Raw genomic sequence first — 18,471 nt, forward strand, 5'->3', positions numbered from 1 at the left:
GTCCCCACACCCATGTCCCCATGTCCCCCAGCTGTCCCTGCCGGTGCCACTCCCCACTCCATGGACACAATTCAATATCACCCACCCATGTCCCCATGTCCCCCACTGTCCCGCCGGTGCCCCTCATGGACACAATGTCAATGTCCCAATGTCCCCACACCCTGTCCCCCACTGTCCCTGCCGGTGCCACTCCCCACTCCATGGACACAATGTCAATGTCAATGTCCCCACACCCAATGTCCCCCCACTGTCCCTGCCGGTGCCACTCCCCACTCCATGGACACAATGTCAATGTCAATGTCCCCACACCCGTGTCCCCATGTCCCCCCGCTGTCCCCGCCGGTGCCGCTCACCACGCCGTTAACGCCGTGCCGCAGGCCCTGCTTGGGGACCACCACCAGGTAGGTGACAATGCCCTTGTCCCTCAGGTAGTCGCAGCGGGAGCCGCCCTCGCCCGGCTCCACCTCGAACTCTCCCTTGAGGCAGTCCACGGTGCTCTGCAGACGCTCACGCTCGCGCGGCCGCCGTCACCCGGCGCTGCCGGGCGCCACGAGCTGCCGCGGGCGCGGGGACACTCACCCGGGGATACCGCCTCCATCTTGTTGGCCACGGTGACGTCGGTGGACCAGACGTCGTACTGCCAGCGCTCCGGGCCCGCACTTGCCCAGCACGGGGGTGCCGCTCCACCGGTGCGATCCGCCCCGCGCTGGGCGGGCCGGGCTGTGGGACATGGGGGGTGTCCACGGCGGTGCGGCGCCGCTCCCGAGGCTGGGACATGGGGACACCCGTGGGGACATCGGGGGGGGAGGAATGGGGAATGGGGAATGTCCACGGCGGTGCGTGCTCCCGCACCGAGCTGGGACATGGGGACACCGTGGGGACATCGTGGGGACATGGGAATGGGGAATGGGGAATGTCCACGGCGTGCCGAGCGTCCGCTCCCGCACCGAGCTGGGACATGGGGACACCGTGGGGACATCGTGGGGACATGGGGAATGGGAATGTCCACGGCGGTGCGGGGCGGCGTCCCCCAACGAGCTGGGACATGGGGACACCGTGGGGACACCGTGGGGGGACATGGGGAATGGGGAATGGGGAATGTCCACGATTCTCATTCCTGTTTTCCCAAAAGAAACCCCAGAAACTCCATCCCAAATTCCCCATTTCTGTTTTCCCCAAAAGAAATCCTAGAAACTCCATCCCAAACCTCATTCCCTCGCTTTGTCCTCAAAAAGAAATCAGAAACTCCATCCCAAATTCCTCATTTCGTTTTCCCCAAAGAAATCCTAGAACTCATCCCAAATTTCTCATTTCTGTTTTCCAAAAGAAATCCTAGAAACTCATCCCCAATTCCCTACTTTCTGCTTTCCAAAAAAACTCGGGTGTGTCGATAGAAACTCAATCCCAAATTCTCATTCCCATTTCTCCCAAAAAACCCAGATCTGGTGAAATATCCATCTTGCAACCCACCCCAACTTCCCCATTCCCCAAGCTCAAAAAATCATGGATGTATGAAAACAAAGCCCCAAAACTCAAACTTGACTTCCATTCCCCGCTTCCCAAAAAATTAATCCTGGATGTGGGGATACAAATCAATCCCTAATTCCCATTCCCATTTTTCCCAAAAATAATCCAGATCTGGTGAAAAGACTACCACAAACCTCAGTCCTGACCTCTTCATTCCTATTTTCCCAAAAATCCCAAATATGGGGATACAAACTCAATCCCAAATTCTCATCCCAGTATTCCAAAAATTCGATGTGACGATACAAACTCAATCCCACCCTACTCATTCCAGTTTTCCTCCCCAAAAAAAATCCAGGATAAGGCAAAACGAAGTCCAACAAACTCAATCCCAAATTCCCCACTGGCTTCCGCACCAAAAAAGAAAAAATCATGGATACTGCCAAATGACTCCCCAAAAATTCAACTCCCAAATCTCGCCCTCGCTTCCAAAAATCCCAAATATGGGGATACAAACTAATCCTCACCCCCATTCCCAAGCTTCCAAAACCATCCTGGTAAGGCAAAACGACACAAAACCCAACCCCTGATTTCCATTCCTGAGTTTGTCCCCCACAAAAAAAAATCCCAGATTCAGTGAAACAACTCAAAAAACTCAATCCTCACCTTCCCATTCCAGTTTTCCCTAAAAAAACTCTTGGATGCGCGATAGAAACTCATTCCCTGACTTACTCATTCCCAGTTTCCCCAAAAATATCCAGGATGAGGCAAAAACGTATCACGACAAACTCCACCAACTCTGCTCCCTGCTTCCCCAAAAACTGGCGGATGTGGCGCAAACAAAGCCCCAAAAGCAGCAAAACTCAAACTTGACTTCCCATTCCTGTTTTCCCCAAAAAATCCCGGATGGGGATGCTCCATCCCAAGCTGCCACAAACTCAGCCCCAGCCTCCCCTTCCCCGCTTTCCCCCAAAAACAATCTGGGATGAGGCAAAATGACGCCGACAAACTCGATCCCTAATTCCTCATTTCTGTTTTGTCCAAAAGAACCCAGAAACTCGAATGAATCCTAAATTCCATTCCCTGTCAGTCCCCAAAAGAAATCCCAGAAACTCCATCCCAAATTCTCATTCCTGTTATCCCCAAAAGAAATCCCAGAAACTCGATCCCAAATTCCCTATTCCTGTTGGTCCCCAAAAAGAAATCCCAGAAACCCATCCCAAATTCTCATTTCTGTTTTCCCAAAAGAAACTCTGTGAAACTCGATCCCAAATTCTATTCCTGTTTTCCTCAAAGAAATCCTGTGAAACCTCATCCCAAATTCCTCATTCCTGTTTGTCCCCAAAAAGAAAATCCTGTGAAACTCCATCCCAAATTCTCATTTCTGTTTTCTCCCCAAAAGAAATCCCAGAACTCCATCCCAAATTCCCCATTTCTGTTTTCCCCAAAGAAATCCTAGAAACTCCATCCCAAATTCTATTTCTGTTTTCTCCCAAAGAAATCCCAGAAACTCATCCCAAATTCCCTCATTCCTGTCAGTCCCCCAAAAGAAATCCCAGAAACTCCATCCCAAATTCCTCATTTCTGTTTTCCCCAAAAGAAACCTAGAAACTCCATCCAAAATTCTATCCCCATTTTCCCCAAAAGAAATCCCAGAAACCTCACTCCCAAATTCCTCATTCCCACTTTGTCCTAAAGAAACCCAGAAACTCCATCCAAATTCTCATTTCTGTTTTCCAAAAAGAAACCCAGAACCCATCCCAAATCTCATTTCTGTCCCCAAAAGAAATCCCAGAACCGATCCCAAATTCTCATTTCTGTTGTCCCCAAAAGAAACTCCGGTGTGTCGATAGAACCAACCTACCACCCCATTTCTCCCAAAAATAAATCCCAGATCTGGTGAAAATGACGCATCTGCAAACTCAACCTCAACCTCCCCGCTCCCGTTTTCCCCAAAAAAATATGGATGTGGCTAAAACAAAGCCCTAAAAACTCAAACTGACTTCCCTCATTCCTGTTTTCCCAAAAAATAATCCCGATGTGGGGATACAAACTCAACTCCTAATTTCCCCATTCCCATTTTTCCTAAAAATAATCCCAGATCTTGGTGAAAAAAGACGCCACAAACTCTGGGCCCTGACTCTTCTATTCCCCGCTTTCCCAAAAAATCCCAAATATGGGGGATACGATAACTCAATCCCGACTTCCCCATCCCAGTTTTCTCCAAAAAATTCGATGTGACGATACAAACTCAATCCTGACTCTCATTCCCAGTTTTCCTCCAAAAATCCAGGATAAGTAGCAAAAACGGGGTTCAACAAACCCAACTTCAAATTCTCATTCCCCGCTTTCCCAAAAAGAAAATCATGGATGTTAAGCAAATGACGCCTCTAAAAATTAATCCCAATTCTCGCCCCGCTTTCCCCAAAAAAATCCCAAATATGGGGGGAGGGGATACAAACCCAACCCCACTTCCCCATTCCCCGCTTTCCCAAAACCATCCTGTAAGGCAAAACGTCGCCGACAAAAACCCAACCCCTCGAGCTTCCCCATTCCAGTTTGTCCCCCCAAAAATCAGATTCAGTGAAAACAACTCAAAACTCAATCCCTAATTTCCCATTCCAGTTTTCCAAAATCCTGGTGCGGCGACATAGAAACTCATCTCCGTTTCTATTCCCTTTTTCCCAGTTTTGGGAATTCTCACCGGTTTTCTGGGAATATTTTTTTAAGGAATTTTGGAATTGTATGCCGGGAATGTGTTCGGCACAGGACGGGGGAATTTTGGGAATTCCCGGCGGTTTTCTGGGAATGTTTTCCAGCCTGGAATTTTGGGAATTCCCACCATTTTTCCAGGAATCATTTTGCACGCAGAATGGGGGAATTTTGGGAATTCCCGCTGATTTTCCAGGAACATTTTCTGCACCGGAATTTTGGGAATTCCCTCCACTTTCCCGGCAACGTTTTCCACGCGGAACAGGAGAATTTTGGGAATTCCCGCCGGTTTTCTGGGAATGGTTTCTACACTGAAATTTCTGGAATTCCCGCCGGTTTTTCTGGAATGTTTTCTGCGCAGAACGGGGGAATTTTGGGAATTCCCGCCGATTTTCTGGGAATGTTTTCTGTGAGGAATGTTGGGGGAATTTGAGGAATTCTCACGTTTTCCGAATGTTTTCAAGGCAGAATGGGGAATTTTAGAATTCTCAAGTTTTCTGGAATGTTTTTCCACCCTTGGAATTTTGGGAATTCCACCATTTTTCCAGAAACTGTTTTCCACAGTGAATGGGAGAATTCCACACTCCCAAAGTGTTTTCTTGGGAATGTTTTTCACCCTGGAATTTTGGGAATTCCCACCATTTTTCCAAGAATCATTTTCCACACAGAATGGGGAGAGAATTTTGGGAATTCTCATGATTTTCCAGGAACATTTTCCTCAGACCGGATTCTTTAGAACCCCACGCTTTCCCCGCAACGCTTTCACATGGAACAGGAGAATTTTGGGAATTCCCGGCGGTTTTCTGGGAATGGTTTCTACACTGAAATTTCTGGAATTCCCGCCGGTTTTTCCGGAATGTTTTCTGCACAGAACGGGGGAATTTTGGGAATTCCACCCATTCGGGAATGTTTTCAGAGAACGTTGGGGAATTCTTCTCAGGAATTCCACCGGTTTTCTGTGCAAGGGAATGTTTTCCACCTCTGAATTTTGGGAATGTTATTGAATTGAAATTCTCTGGAATTCCCACCGGTTTTTCCGGAATGTTTTCTGTGAGGAATGGGGAATTTTTGGAATTCTTCAAGGTTTTCCAGGAATGTTTTTCCACCCTTGAATTTTGGGAATTCCCACCATTTTTCCAGGGAACTGTTTTCCACAGTGGAATGGGAGAATTCCATGAATTCTCGTATTTTCTGGGAATGTTTTCCACCTCTGTAATTTTGGGAATGTTTTTCTACACTGAAATTTCTGCACCCCCACTGCTCTTCCCGAATGTTTCTGTGCAGAACGGGGAATTTTGGGATTTCTAAAAGGTGTTTTCTGGGGAATGTTTTCCACTTGAATTTCTGGAATTCCACCCATTTTTCCAGGAATTTGTTTTCCACACTGGAATGGGAGAATTCCATGAATTCCCAGCAGTTTTCTGGGAATGTTTTCCACCCTGATTTTTGGGAATTCCCACCATTTTTCCAGGAATATTTTCCACATGGAATGGGAGAATTTTGATGGGGAATTCCCTGCTGATTTCTTCCGTTAATGTTTTCTTGTGAGTGGTCGTTGGGAATTTCAGGAATTCCCTACCAGTTTTCTGGTGCAGAATGGGGAATTTTGGGAATTCTGCTAAGCCTTTCTTGGGAATGTTTTCCACCCTGGAATTTTTGGGAATTCCACCATTTTTCCAGGAATCATTTTCCACACATGGAATGGGAGAATTTTAAATTCCCTGATTTTCCAGGAACATTTTCCTAATCAGAATTTTGGGGAATTCTCACGTTTTCCGGGAATGTTTTCTGTGCAGAATAGGGGAATTTTGGGAATTCTCAAGGGTTCTTTCCAGGAATGTTTTCCACCCTGGGAATTTTGGGAATTCTACCATTTTGCAGGGAATCGCTTTTCCACACTGAATGGGGAGAATTCTATGAATTCCCAGCAGTTTTTCTGGGAATGTTTTCCACTTTCAATTTTTGGGAATTCTTCACCATTCTTTTCCAGGAACATTTTCCACACAGAATGGGGGAATTTTTACCCCCGCTGATTTTCCAGGGAACATTTTCCAGATCGGAATTTTGGGAACTCCCCGCCGCTTCTCCCCGGCACGCTCTCTTCGTGGAATTGAGGAATTCTCGGGACTCCCCACCCGCTTTCCTGGCAACTGCTGGATTTTGGTGATTTTTTGGGGATTTCGGGATTTCACCTGACGCTCGTATGTACATGTACATGGTGTTGAACTGCTGCAGCTCCTTCTGGCTCGGGTCCTTCTTCATGTCCTTCTCAGCATCCTCAAGCCGTCACGGTTTGGGCAGGATGGAGAGCATCAGCTTCTCCTGGGGCCTACCATTCCCGCAGGGAGGGAAAAACACTCAAGGAATTACGTATGGGAGAAAAAAAAATCGGGAATTACCGGATAGGAAAAAATTCGGGAATTCGGAGGGAAAACCACGCTAGAATGCCAGGAAAGCTGGAGCAGCCTGGGATGGTGGGGTGGAATGTGGGATTTTAGAAGGTCCATGGATCCCATCCCCAACCGCTCTGGGATTCGGGATCCAGGATGGATCAGGATCCATGCCCAGGGATTTATGGAATTTGGGGTGGAAACAGAAGGGAATTGCAGGGAAAAGTCGAAATTCTGGGAAAATTTGGATCTGGTGGAGGGGAGGGGTTGATTCCCTTCCTGGGAGTGCCCATGGAAAAGGTTGGAGCAGTTTGGGATTGGGATTGGAATGTGGATGGGATTGAAGGTCCAGGGATCCCATCCCAACCGCTCGGGATTTGGGATCCAGGATACCTAGGATCCAACCTGAAGTTTTGGTGAATTTTGGGATGGAAAAGGGAAGTCTCCACATTCCAGGAATTCCCAAAATTCTTCCCCGGAGAGGAGTCAGGGTGGGAATGGGATGGGATTGAAGTCCATGGATCCCATCAATGGAATTCCGGGATTTTGGGATCCAGGATCCATCCTAAGTACTTTATGGAATTTTGGGAATGGACAAGAGAAGGGAGTCTCACATTCCCAGGGAATTCCCAAAATTACTTCCCGGAGAGGAGTCAGGGGTTGGAATGGGATGGGATTGAAGGTCCATGATCCCACTGAATTCTGTGATTTTGGGATCCAGGATCCATCCCTAGGGGTTTTATATGGGAATTTTGGGATGGAAAAGTGAAGTCCCAAATTTGTGGAATTCCCAAAAATTCCTCCCCAGAGAGGAGTCAGGGGTTGGAATGGGATGGGATTGAAGGTCCACGATCCCATCCCAACCGCCCGGGATTTAGATCCAGGATGGATCAGGACCATCCCGGTGGGGTTTTTAGTGGAATTTTTGGGATGGAAAGGGAAGTCCCAAATTCTGTGAGAATTCCCAAAATTCCTCCCCAGAGAGGAGTCAGGGGTGGGAATGGGATGGGATTGAAGGTCCATGGATCCCATCCTGAACTGCCTGATTTGGGTCCAGGATCAATCCTGGAGGGGTTTTAATGGAATTTTGGGATAGGCAGTCCCAATTCTAGGGAATTCTAAAAATTCTCCCCAGAGAGGAGTCATTGGGGTGGGAATGGGATGGTTGAAGGTCCATGGATCCCATCCTGAACCATTCAGGATTTGGGTCCAGGGATCCATCCTGAGGGGATTTTATGGAATTTTGGGGATGGAAGGGAAGTCCAAATCTCAGAGAATTCCAAAAATTTTCCTCGGAGAGGAGTCAGGTGGGACTGCATGGCATTGAAACTCCATGGATGCCATCCCGAACCGCTCGGGATTTTAGATCCAGGGATGACTAGGATCCATCCCTAGGAGTTTTACATGGGAATTTTTGGGGATGGAAAAGGGAAGTCCCAAATTCCCAGGGAATTCTGCAAAAATTCTCCCCATGAGAGGAGTCAGGAGTTGGAAATGGGATGGGATTGAAGGTCCATGGATCCCATCCTGAACCGCTCCGGGGATTTTTAGATCCAGCATGGATCAGGATCCATCCCCAGGGTTTTAATGGAATTCTTTGGGGTGGGAAACAGGAAAGGAACTGCAGGAAAAAGTTGGGAATTCTGGGAAAATTCTTGGATCTGGTGTGTGAGGGAGGGCTGATTCCCTTCCTGGGAGTGCCCATGGAAAGGTTGGAGCAGCTTGGGATTGGGATTGGAAATGTGGGATGGGATTGAAAGTCCAGGGATCCCATCCCAACCGTCTGGGATTCTGGGATCCAGGACACTCAGGATCCATCCCGAAAGGGGTTTTAATGCAATCTTTGGGATGGAAAAGGGAAGTCCCAAATTCCCAGAGAATTCTCAAAAATTCCTCCCTCGAGAGTAGTCAGGGGTTGGAAATGGGATGGGATTGAACCTGATGGATGCCATCCTCGAACCATTCCAGGATTTGGGATCCAGGATACACCTCGAGGGGATTTTTATGGAAGTCTGGGATGGAACAGGAAGGGACCCAGGAAAAGTCGGGAATTCTAGGAAAGGTGGACTGGTGAGGAGGGAGGGGTTGGTTCCTCCCTGGCAGTGTCCGTGGAAAGGTTGGAGCAGCCTGCTGGGGATGGATCAGGGATGGATCAATCACATCCTGACTATGGGACAGATCGGGACTAACATCCCCCGCCTAGGATGGATCAGGATTGATAAGGGATGGATCAGGGATTGATAAGGGGATTGATAAGGATCGATAAGGGGATCAATATCCCTGCATCAGGGATGGATCAGGATCAATATCCTGGCTCAGGGATGGATCAGGATGGATTAGGATTGATAGGGGGGGATCATCCCTGGCTCAGGATGCATCTGTGGACCGATAAGGGATTGATAAGTGATCAATATCCTGCATCAGGGATGGATTGGGGACGTATTATCCCGGCCTGTGGGACGGATCAGGGATGGATTAGGGATTGATAGATCAATATCCCTGGCCTTGTACGGATCTGGATGGCTCGATCAATATCCCCGATCAGGGATTGATCAGGATTGATATAGTGGATCAATATCCCCGCATCAGGGATTGATCAGGATCAATATCCTCGCCTCAGGGATTGATAAGACATTGATCAGGGATCGACATCCCTGGATCAGGCATTGATCAGGGATCGATATCCCCGCTCAGGGATTGGATAAGGGATTGATCAGGGATCGATATCCCCAGCTCAGGGATTGATCAGGTATCAGTATCCCCGGCTCAGGGATGGACTAGGATTGACAAGGGATTGACTAGATTGGATAAGGGATGGATCAGGGACCCATATCCCCGCTCAGGGATGGATCAGGGATTGATAAGGGATTGATCAGGATTGATAAGGGCGGATCAGGGATCATATCCCCGCCTGTGGAGACTCCATCAGGGATCCATATCCCGCTCAGGGATGGATCAGGGATTGGATCAGGGATCACATCCTCGGCTCAGGGATTGATCAGGGACATCCCCGCCTGTGGATGGATAAGGGACGATATCCCCGCCTGTGGGATTTCCCGATCAGGGATCATATCCCCGGCTCAGGGATGGATCAGGATCGTATATATCCCGGAATTGTGGGATGGATCAGGGACAATCAGGGACTATCCCCGCCTGTGGGATGCAATCAGGGATTGATAAGGGATTGACTAGGATGGATCAGGGATTGATCAGGGACTCCATATCCGGCCTAGGATGGACTAGATTGATAAGGGATTGATCAGGGATGGATCAGGGATTGATCAGGGATCGATATCCCTGGCTCAGGGATTGATCAGGGATCGATATCCCCGGCTCAGGGATTGATCAGGGATCGATATCCCCGCTCAGGGATTGATCAGATCGGTCCTCGCTCAGGCCGGGTTCCGCAGCTGCAGTAGTGGGATCGCCCTCGCCTCAGCCCGTGGCGCACCCCATCGAACGCTGAACCGCTGACCAGCCGCAGCCTCCAGAACGCTGAACGGCCGGAGCCAAGGGCATGCATGGGACGCCACAGCAACGCCAGCAGGTTCCATTCCCAGGGACATTCCCTGTCCCTGTTCCCAGGGGGACATTCCCTGTCCCTGTCCCCATTCCCAGGGGACATTCCCCTGCGTCCCTGTCCCTTAGAGGACATTCCCGCAGGTCCCCTGTCCCCATTCCCAAAGAACGGCTCTGTGTCCCTGTCCCCATCTCCACAGGAGGACATTCCCGCGTCCCTGTCCCCATTCCCAGGAGGACATTCCTGTCCTGTCCCCATTCCAAGGGAGGACACCTCGTCCCTGTCCCCATTCCAAGGAACAGGCCCCTGTCCTCGTCCCTATTCCCAGGGACATTCCCGCGGAACCTCGTCCTCATTCCTAGGGGACATTCCCCGTGTCCCCTGTCCCTCAGGAGGACATTCCTGCGGTTCCCTGCTGTCCCCATTCCCAAGGGAGGACATTCCCGCGGTCCCTGTCCCCATTCCCCAAGGAACGGCTCTGTGTCCCTGTCCCCATTCCCAGGAGGACATTCCTGTCCCTGTCCCCATTCCCAGGAGGACATTCCTGTCCCTGTCCCCATTCCAAGGAGGACATTCCCTCGTGTCCCTGTCCCTCATTCTCAAGGAACGCCCCTGCAACTCCCTGTCCCTCATTCCCAGGGGGGACACATTCCCTGTGTCCCAAGTCCCCATTCCCCAGGGGGACATTCCTGTCCCTGTCCCCAGGAGGACATTCCCAAGGTTCCTGTCCCCATTCCCGAGGACATTCCCTGTCCCCTGTCCCCATCTCAAGTGAAACTGCTCTGTGTCCCTGTCCCCATTCCCAGGAGGACATTCCCTGTCCCCAAGTCCCCATTCCCAAGAACCTGCTCTGTGTCCCTGTCCCCATTCCCAGGGAGGACACGTCCCAGTCCTGCCCCGTGAGGCCCTGTCCTCATCCCAGGAGTGACATTCTACTCCTGTCCCCATTCCCAGGAGGGACATTCCCTGTCCCTGTCCCCATTCCCAAAGAACGCTCTGTGTCCCCTGTCCCCATTCCCAGGAGGACATTCCCCGGTCCCCAGTTCTGTGGGGACATTCCCTGTCCCCTGTCCCCATTCCCAGAGGACATTCTGTCCCTGTCCCCATTCCCAGGAGGACATTCCCGTGTCCCTGTCCCCATTCCCAGGACATTCCCCGTGTCCCTGTCCCTATTCCCTCGGAGGACACCCTATGTCCCCTGTCCCCATTCCCAAGGGAGGACATTCCCCTGTCCCTGTCCTCATTCCCAGGACATTCCCGTGTCCCTGTCCTCATTCCCAGGACATTCCCATGTCCCTGTCCCCATTCCCAGGGGGACATTCCCCGTGTCCCCTGTCCCCATTCCCCAAGGGAGGACATTCCCCGTGTCCCTGTCCCCTATTCCCAGGAGGACATTCCCATGTCCCTGTCCCCATTCCCAAGGAAACATTCCCTGTCCCCAACCCCAATCCCCAACCCCAACCCTATACCCCAAATCCCCCATCCCCAACTCCCAATCCCCACTCCCCACCACCCCCAATCCCAATCCCCATCCCCAATCCCAACCCCACCCCCCAATCCCCAATCCCCAATCCCAATCCCCAATCCCAATCCCAATCCCAATCCCCAATCCCAACCCCCAATCCCCAACCCAATCCCAACCTCCCCAATCCCAATCCCCAATCCCAATCCCAACCCCCAACTCCTCCCAATCCCCAATCCCAATCCCCATCCCAACCCCAATCCCCAATCCCAACCCCAACCAATCCCCAATCCCCAATCCCAACCCCCACCCAACCCCCATCCCCAATCCCCAATCCCCAATCCCAATCCCCAATCCCCACCCAATCCCCAATCCCCAATCCCCAATCCCCAATCCCCAATCCCAAATCCCAATCCCCAATCCCCAATCCCCAATCCCAATCCCAACCTAATCCCAATCCCAATCCCGTCCCCAATCCCCAACCCCAATCAATCCCAACCCCAATCCCCAATCCCAATCCCAATTCCCGATTCCCAATCCCAATCCCCGGGCTCCCTTACGCGATGGCCTCCACCATGGCCAGCCCCATGCGGATGGAGCAGGCCGCGTGGTCCTCCCGGAATTCCGGCAGCCCGCAGATGCAGTAGTAGCAATCCCCCAGGATCTTGATCCGCAGCTGGTGATGCCTCTGGCATCCCAAAACAATTCCCCAAAATTCTGAACTTCCACATCATCCCACAAAATTCCCGACCCAAACCCTCGGATTTCCCTTTTTTCCCATTTCCAACCCATTTCCCGCCCACCGGAGCTTGAACATCTCCATCCCCTCAAGCACTCCCACCCTCCTGGTCCCATCCTGGATTTTTATTTTTCAGGGAATTCCAGGGATTTTTCCAGGAATTCGAGGAATTTTTTTCCCCCAAATTTTTATTATTAATATTATTATTATTATTTAGGATTATTTCAGACTTCTTCAATTTTTCCCGGATTTTTTTAAGGTTTTTCCCATTTTTTTTCCCCACGATTTTCCCAGATATTTCTAATTCTTTCCCTGATTTTCCCATTTTTTGCCCCGGAATTTTCCTGAATTTTTTCTGGGTTTGGGGGAGATTTTTGTTGGATTTTTCCCCGCAATTTTTGAGGTTTTTTTCCCAGTTTTCTCTGGAATTTTCCCAGATTTTTTCAGTTTTATTTTTATTTTTCCCCACATTTGGTTTTTCTTTAATTATTACTATTTTTAGGGGAATATTTTTTTAAATTTCTCCCAGACTTTTTTACCTTTTTTCCCCCTTTTTCCCTAGAATTTTTCACCCCGATTTCTTTTTAATTTTTTATTTTAATTTTCCTGGAATTCTGGGGATTATTTTCCCCCCAGATTTTTATTATTATTATTATTATTATTTAGGAATTTTTCAGACTTCTTCAATTTTTCCCGGATTTTTTTTAAGGTTTTTCCCATTTTTTTTCCCCACGATTTTCCCAGATATTTTTAATTTTTTCCCTGATTTTTCCCAATTTTTTGCCCCAGAATTTTCCTGGATTTTTTAATTTTTCTTTTTTTATTTTCCCGGGTTTGGGGGGAATTTTGTTGGTTTTTTCCCCCGGAATTTTTTTAGGTTTTTTCCCGGTTTTCTCTGGGATTTTTGCGTATTTTTTTTTTACATTTATTTTTCCCCATTTTGTTTTATATATATATTATACATAATAATAATAATAATATGTTACATACATAATAATAATATCTAAAATAATAATACATATAATATATTATTACTATTTATATATGTAATTATTTAATATTTTTATATATTTTTATAGATATTTATATGGATATATAAAATATATATATTTCTATATATATTTATATATATAAAATATATAAATAAATACATAAAATAAAATATATAATATATATTTTTATGTATGTATTTATACATTATATATTTAATTATTCAATTATTTATTATTTATTATATATTTAATAATAATAATAATAATAATAATATAATATTTTTTATTTTTTTTTTATGGATTTTTCACTTTTCTTTTATGTCTCCCAGACTTTTTTTCACCTTTTTTTCCCTTTTTTCCTAGGATTTTTCACATAATTTTTTAAAATTTTTTTTAAATTTTTTTCGCGTAAATTTGGGGAATCTCACGGCGGCCAGCTTGCCGGGCGGGGCGAAGAGCTCGTTGAGGAGCTTGACGAGCTCGGGGGCTGCAGGACGGGAAAGTGCGTGAAGCCCACGATGTCGGCGAACAGGATGCTGCCGGACGGAGCGGGGACAGCACGGATCACACCCGGCTTCCCGTGATCCCCAAAAAAATCCCGGATGTGGGGATGCTCCATCCCAACTTCCTCACCCCAGTTTTCCCAAAAAACAAATCCAGGATGAGGCAAAAACGACGCTCGACAAACTCCACCCCAACTTCCTGATTCCCGTTTTCCCCCCCAAAAAAATCATGGATGTGGTGAAAACAAAGCCCTAAAAACTCAAATTTGACTTCCTCATTCCTGTTTTCCCAAAAAAAAAAAAAATCCCGGATGTGGGGATGCTCCATCCCAAGCTGCCAAACTCAGCCCCAAGCCTCCCCGCTTCCCGTTTTCCCCACCCAAAAAAATAATCTGGGATGAGGCAAAAATGAGGCTCGACAAACTCGATCCCGAATTCCTCATTTCTGTTTTGTCCAAAAGAAATCCCAGAAACTCCATCCCAAATTCCTCATTTCTGCTTTGTCCCCAAAAGAAATCCCGGGGAAACTCATCCCAAATTCCTCATTTCTGTTTTCCCCAAAAGAAATCCCAGAAACTCCATCCCAAATTCCTCATTTCTGTTTTCCCCAAAAGAAATCCCAGAAACTCCATCCCAAATTCCTCATTCCCGTTTGTCCCCAAAAGAAATCCCAGAAACTCCATCCCAAATTCCTCATTTCTGTTTTCCCCAAAAGAAATCCCAGAAACTCCATCCCAAATTCCTCATTTCTGTTGTCCCCAAAAGAAATCCCAGAAACTCAATCCCAAATTCCTCATTTCTGTTTTGTCCAAAAGAAATCCCAGAAACTAAATCCCAAATTCCTCATTCCTGTTGTCCCCAAAAGAAATCCCAGAAACTCGATCCCAAATTCCTCATTCCCATTTTTCCCCAAAAGAAATCCCAGAAACTCGATCCCAAATTCCTCATTCCTGTTTGTCCCCAAAAGAAATCCCAGAAACTCCATCCCAAATTCCTCATTTCTGTTTTCCCCAAAAGAAATCCCAGAAACTCGATCCCAAATTCTTCATTTCTGTTGTCCCCAAAAGAAATCCCGGGTGTGTCAATAGAAACTCAATCCCAAATTCCTCATTCCCATTTTTCCCAAAAAAAATAAATCCCAGATCTGGTGAAAATGTCGATCTGCAAACTCAACCTCAACTTCCCCGTTCCCGTTTTTCCCCCCAAAAAAATCATGGATGTGGCGACAACAAAGCCCTAAAAACTCAAACTTGACTTCCTCATTCCTGTTTTCCCAAAAAAAAAAATAATCCCGGATGTGGGGATACAAACTCAATCCCGACTTCCCCATTCCCATTTTTAATAAAAAATAATCCCAGATCCGGTGAAAAAGACGCTCGACAAACTCAGTCCTGACTTCTTCATTCCCGTTTTCCCAAAAAAAATCCCAAATATGGGGATACAAACTCAATCCTGACTTCCCCATTCCAGTTTTCCCAAAAAAAAATCCGGGATGTGATGATACAAACTCATTCCTGACTTCCTCATTCCCAGTTTTCCCATAAAAAAATCCAGGATAAGGCAAAAACGAAGCCCAACAAACTCAATCCCAAATTCCTCATTCCCGTTTTCCCAAAAAAAAATCATGGATGTTGCCAAAATGACGCCCTAAAAATTCAATCCCAAATTCCTGCCCGTTTTCCCCGAAAAAATCCCAAATATGGGGATACAAACCCAATCCCGACTTCCCCATTCCCGTTTTCCCAAAAAACCATCCTGGGTAAGGCAAAAACGACGCTCGACAAACCCAACCCTGATTTCCCCATTCCAGTTTGTCCCCCCCACAAAAAAATCCCAGATTCAGTGAAAACAACTCAAAAACTCAATCCCGACTTCCCCATTCCAGTTTTCCCCTAAAAAAATCCTGGATGTGGGGATACAAACTCATTCCTGACTTACTCATTCCCAGTTTTCCCCTAAAAACAAATCCAGGATGAGGCAAAAACGACGCTCGACAAACTCCACCCCAACTTCCCGATTCCCGTTTTCCCCCCCAAAAAAATCATGGATGTGGCGAAAACAAAGCCCTAAAAACTCAAACTTGACTTCCTCATTCCCGTTTTCCCAAAAAAAATAATCCCGGATGTGGGGATACAAACTCAATCCCGACTTCCCCATTCCCATTTTTAATAAAAAATAATCCCAGATCCGGTGAAAAAGACGCTCGACAAACTCAGTCCTGACTTCTTCATTCCCGTTTTCCCAAAACAAATCCCAAATATGGGGATACAAACTCAATCCTGACTTCCCCATTCCAGTTTTCCCAAAAAAAATTCCGGGATGTGACGATACAAACTCAATCCTGATTTACTCATTCCCAGTTTTCCTCCCCCCAAACAAATCCAGGATGAGGCAAAAACGAAGCCCAACAAACTCAATCCCAAATTCCTCATTTCCGTTGTCCCAAAAAAAAAAAAGAAAAAAATCATGGATGTTGCCAAAATGACGCCCTAAAAATTCAATCCCGAATTCCTCGTTCCCGTTTTCCCGAAAAAAAATCCCAAATATGGGGATACAAACTCAATCCCGACTTCCCCATCCCAGTTTTCCCAAAAAACCATCCTGGGTAAGGCAAAACGATTTCACAAACCCAACCCCGATTTCCCCATTCCAGTTTTTCCCCCCCACAAAAAAATCCCAGATTCAGTGAAAACAACTCAAAAACTCAATCCCGACTTCCCCATTCCAGTTTTCCCCAAAAAAAATCCTGGATGTGGGGATACAAACTCATTCCTGACTTACTCATTCCCAGTTTTCCCTTAAAAATATCCAGGATGAGGCAAAAACGACGCTCGACAAACTCCACCCCAACTTCCCCGTTCCCGTTTTCCCCCCCAAAAAAATCATGGATGTGGCGAAAACAAAGCCCTAAAAACTCAACCTTGACTTCCTCATTCCTGTTTTCCCAAAAAAAAAATAATCCCGGATGTGGGGATACAAACTCAATCCCGATTTCCCCATTCCCATTTTTAATAAAAAATAATCCCAGATCCGGTGAAAAAGACGCTCGACAAACTCAGTCCTGACTTCTTCATTCCCGTTTTCCCAAAAAAAATCCCAAATATGGGGATACAAACTCAATCCCAAATTCCTCATCCCAGTTTTCCCAAAAAAAAATCCGGGATGTGACGATACAAACTCAATCCTGATTTACTCATTCCCAGTTTTCCTCCCCCCCAAAAAAATCCAGGATAAGGCAAAAACGAAGCCCAACAAACTCAATCCCAAATTCCTCATTCCCGTTTTCCCAAAAAAAAAGAAAAAAATCATGGATGTTGCCAAAATGACGCCCTAAAAATTCAATCCCGAATTCCTCGTTCCCGTTTTCCCGAAAAAAAATCCCAAATATGGGGATACAAACTCAATCCCGGCTTCCCCATTCCCGTTTTCCCAAAAACCATCCTGGGTAAGGCTTAAAACGTACGACAAACCCCAACCCTGATTTCCCCATTCCAGTTTGTCCCCCCCACAAAAAAATCCCAGATTCAGTGAAAACAACTCAAAAAACTCAATCCCGACTTTCCCATTCCAGTTTTCCCCAAAAAAAATCCTGGATGCGGCGATAGAAACTCATTCCTGACTTACTCATTCCCAGTTTTCCCCTAAAAATATCCAGGATGAGGCAAAAACGACGCTCGACAAACTCCACCCCAACTTCCCCGTTCCCGTTTTTCCCCCCAAAAAAAATCATGGATGTGGCGCAAACAAAGCCCTAAAAACTCAAACTTGACTTCCTCATTCCTGTTTTCCCAAAAAAAAAAAAAATCCCGGATGTGGGGATGCTCCATCCCAAGCTGCCAAACTCAGCCCCAGCCTCCCCCTTCCGTTTTCCCCCCCCAAAAAAATAATCTGGGATGAGGCAAAAATGACGCTCGACAAACTCGATCCCGAATTCCTCATTTCTGTTTTGTCCAAAAGAAATCCCAGAAACTCCATCCCAAATTCCTCATTTCTGCTTTGTCCCCAAAAGAAATCCCAGAAACTCGATCCCGAATTCCTCATTCCTGTTTTCCCCAAAAGAAATCCCAGAAACTCCATCCCAAATTCCTCATTTCTGTTTTCCCCAAAAGAAATCCCAGAAACTCCATCCCAAATTCCTCATTCCCGTTTGTCCCCAAAAGAAATCCCAGAAACTCCATCCCAAATTCCTCATTTCTGTTTTCCCCAAAAGAAATCCCAGAAACTCCATCCCAAATTCCTCATTTCTGTTTTCCCCAAAAGAAATCCCAGAAACTCGATCCCGAATTCCTCATTTCTGTTTTCCCAAAAAAAAAAATCCCGGGTGTGTCGATAGAAACTCAATCCCAAATTCCTCATTCCCATTTCTCCCAAAAAAAAAAAATCCCAGATCTGGTGAAAATGACGATCTGCAAACTCCACCCCAACTTCCCGATTCCCGTTTTTCCCCCCAAAAAAATCATGGATGTGGCGAAAACAAAGCCCTAAAAACTCAAACTTGACTTCCTCATTCCCGTTTTCCCAAAAAAAATTAATCCCGGATGTGGGGATACAAACTCAATCCCGACTTCCCCATTCCCATTTTTCCTAAAAAATAATCCAGATCTGGTGAAAAAGACGCTCGACAAACTCAGTCCTGACTTCTTCATTCCCATTTTCCCAAAAAAAATCCCAAATATGGGGATACAAACT

At 46.9% G+C, this 18,471-nt stretch overlaps 1 protein-coding gene across 1 annotated transcript in view; it reads right to left on the reverse strand.

Moving 5' to 3' along the window:
* Positions 1–218: 218 nt before the first annotated feature.
* The window catches only part of ADCY3 (adenylate cyclase 3), a 35,829-nt gene continuing 17,576 nt past the window's right edge, over positions 219–18,471 (reverse strand). Inside the window, 5 exon segments of the mRNA XM_030944794.1 lie at positions 219–512; positions 566–659; positions 12,109–12,236; positions 13,708–13,781; positions 13,784–13,815. Of these exon segments, the coding sequence (XP_030800654.1) occupies positions 219–512; positions 566–659; positions 12,109–12,236; positions 13,708–13,781; positions 13,784–13,815 (622 nt within the window).

This window comes from Camarhynchus parvulus, chromosome 3 (assembly GCF_901933205.1).
Source record: "Camarhynchus parvulus chromosome 3, STF_HiC, whole genome shotgun sequence".
NCBI classification, from domain to species: domain Eukaryota; kingdom Metazoa; phylum Chordata; class Aves; order Passeriformes; family Thraupidae; genus Camarhynchus; species Camarhynchus parvulus.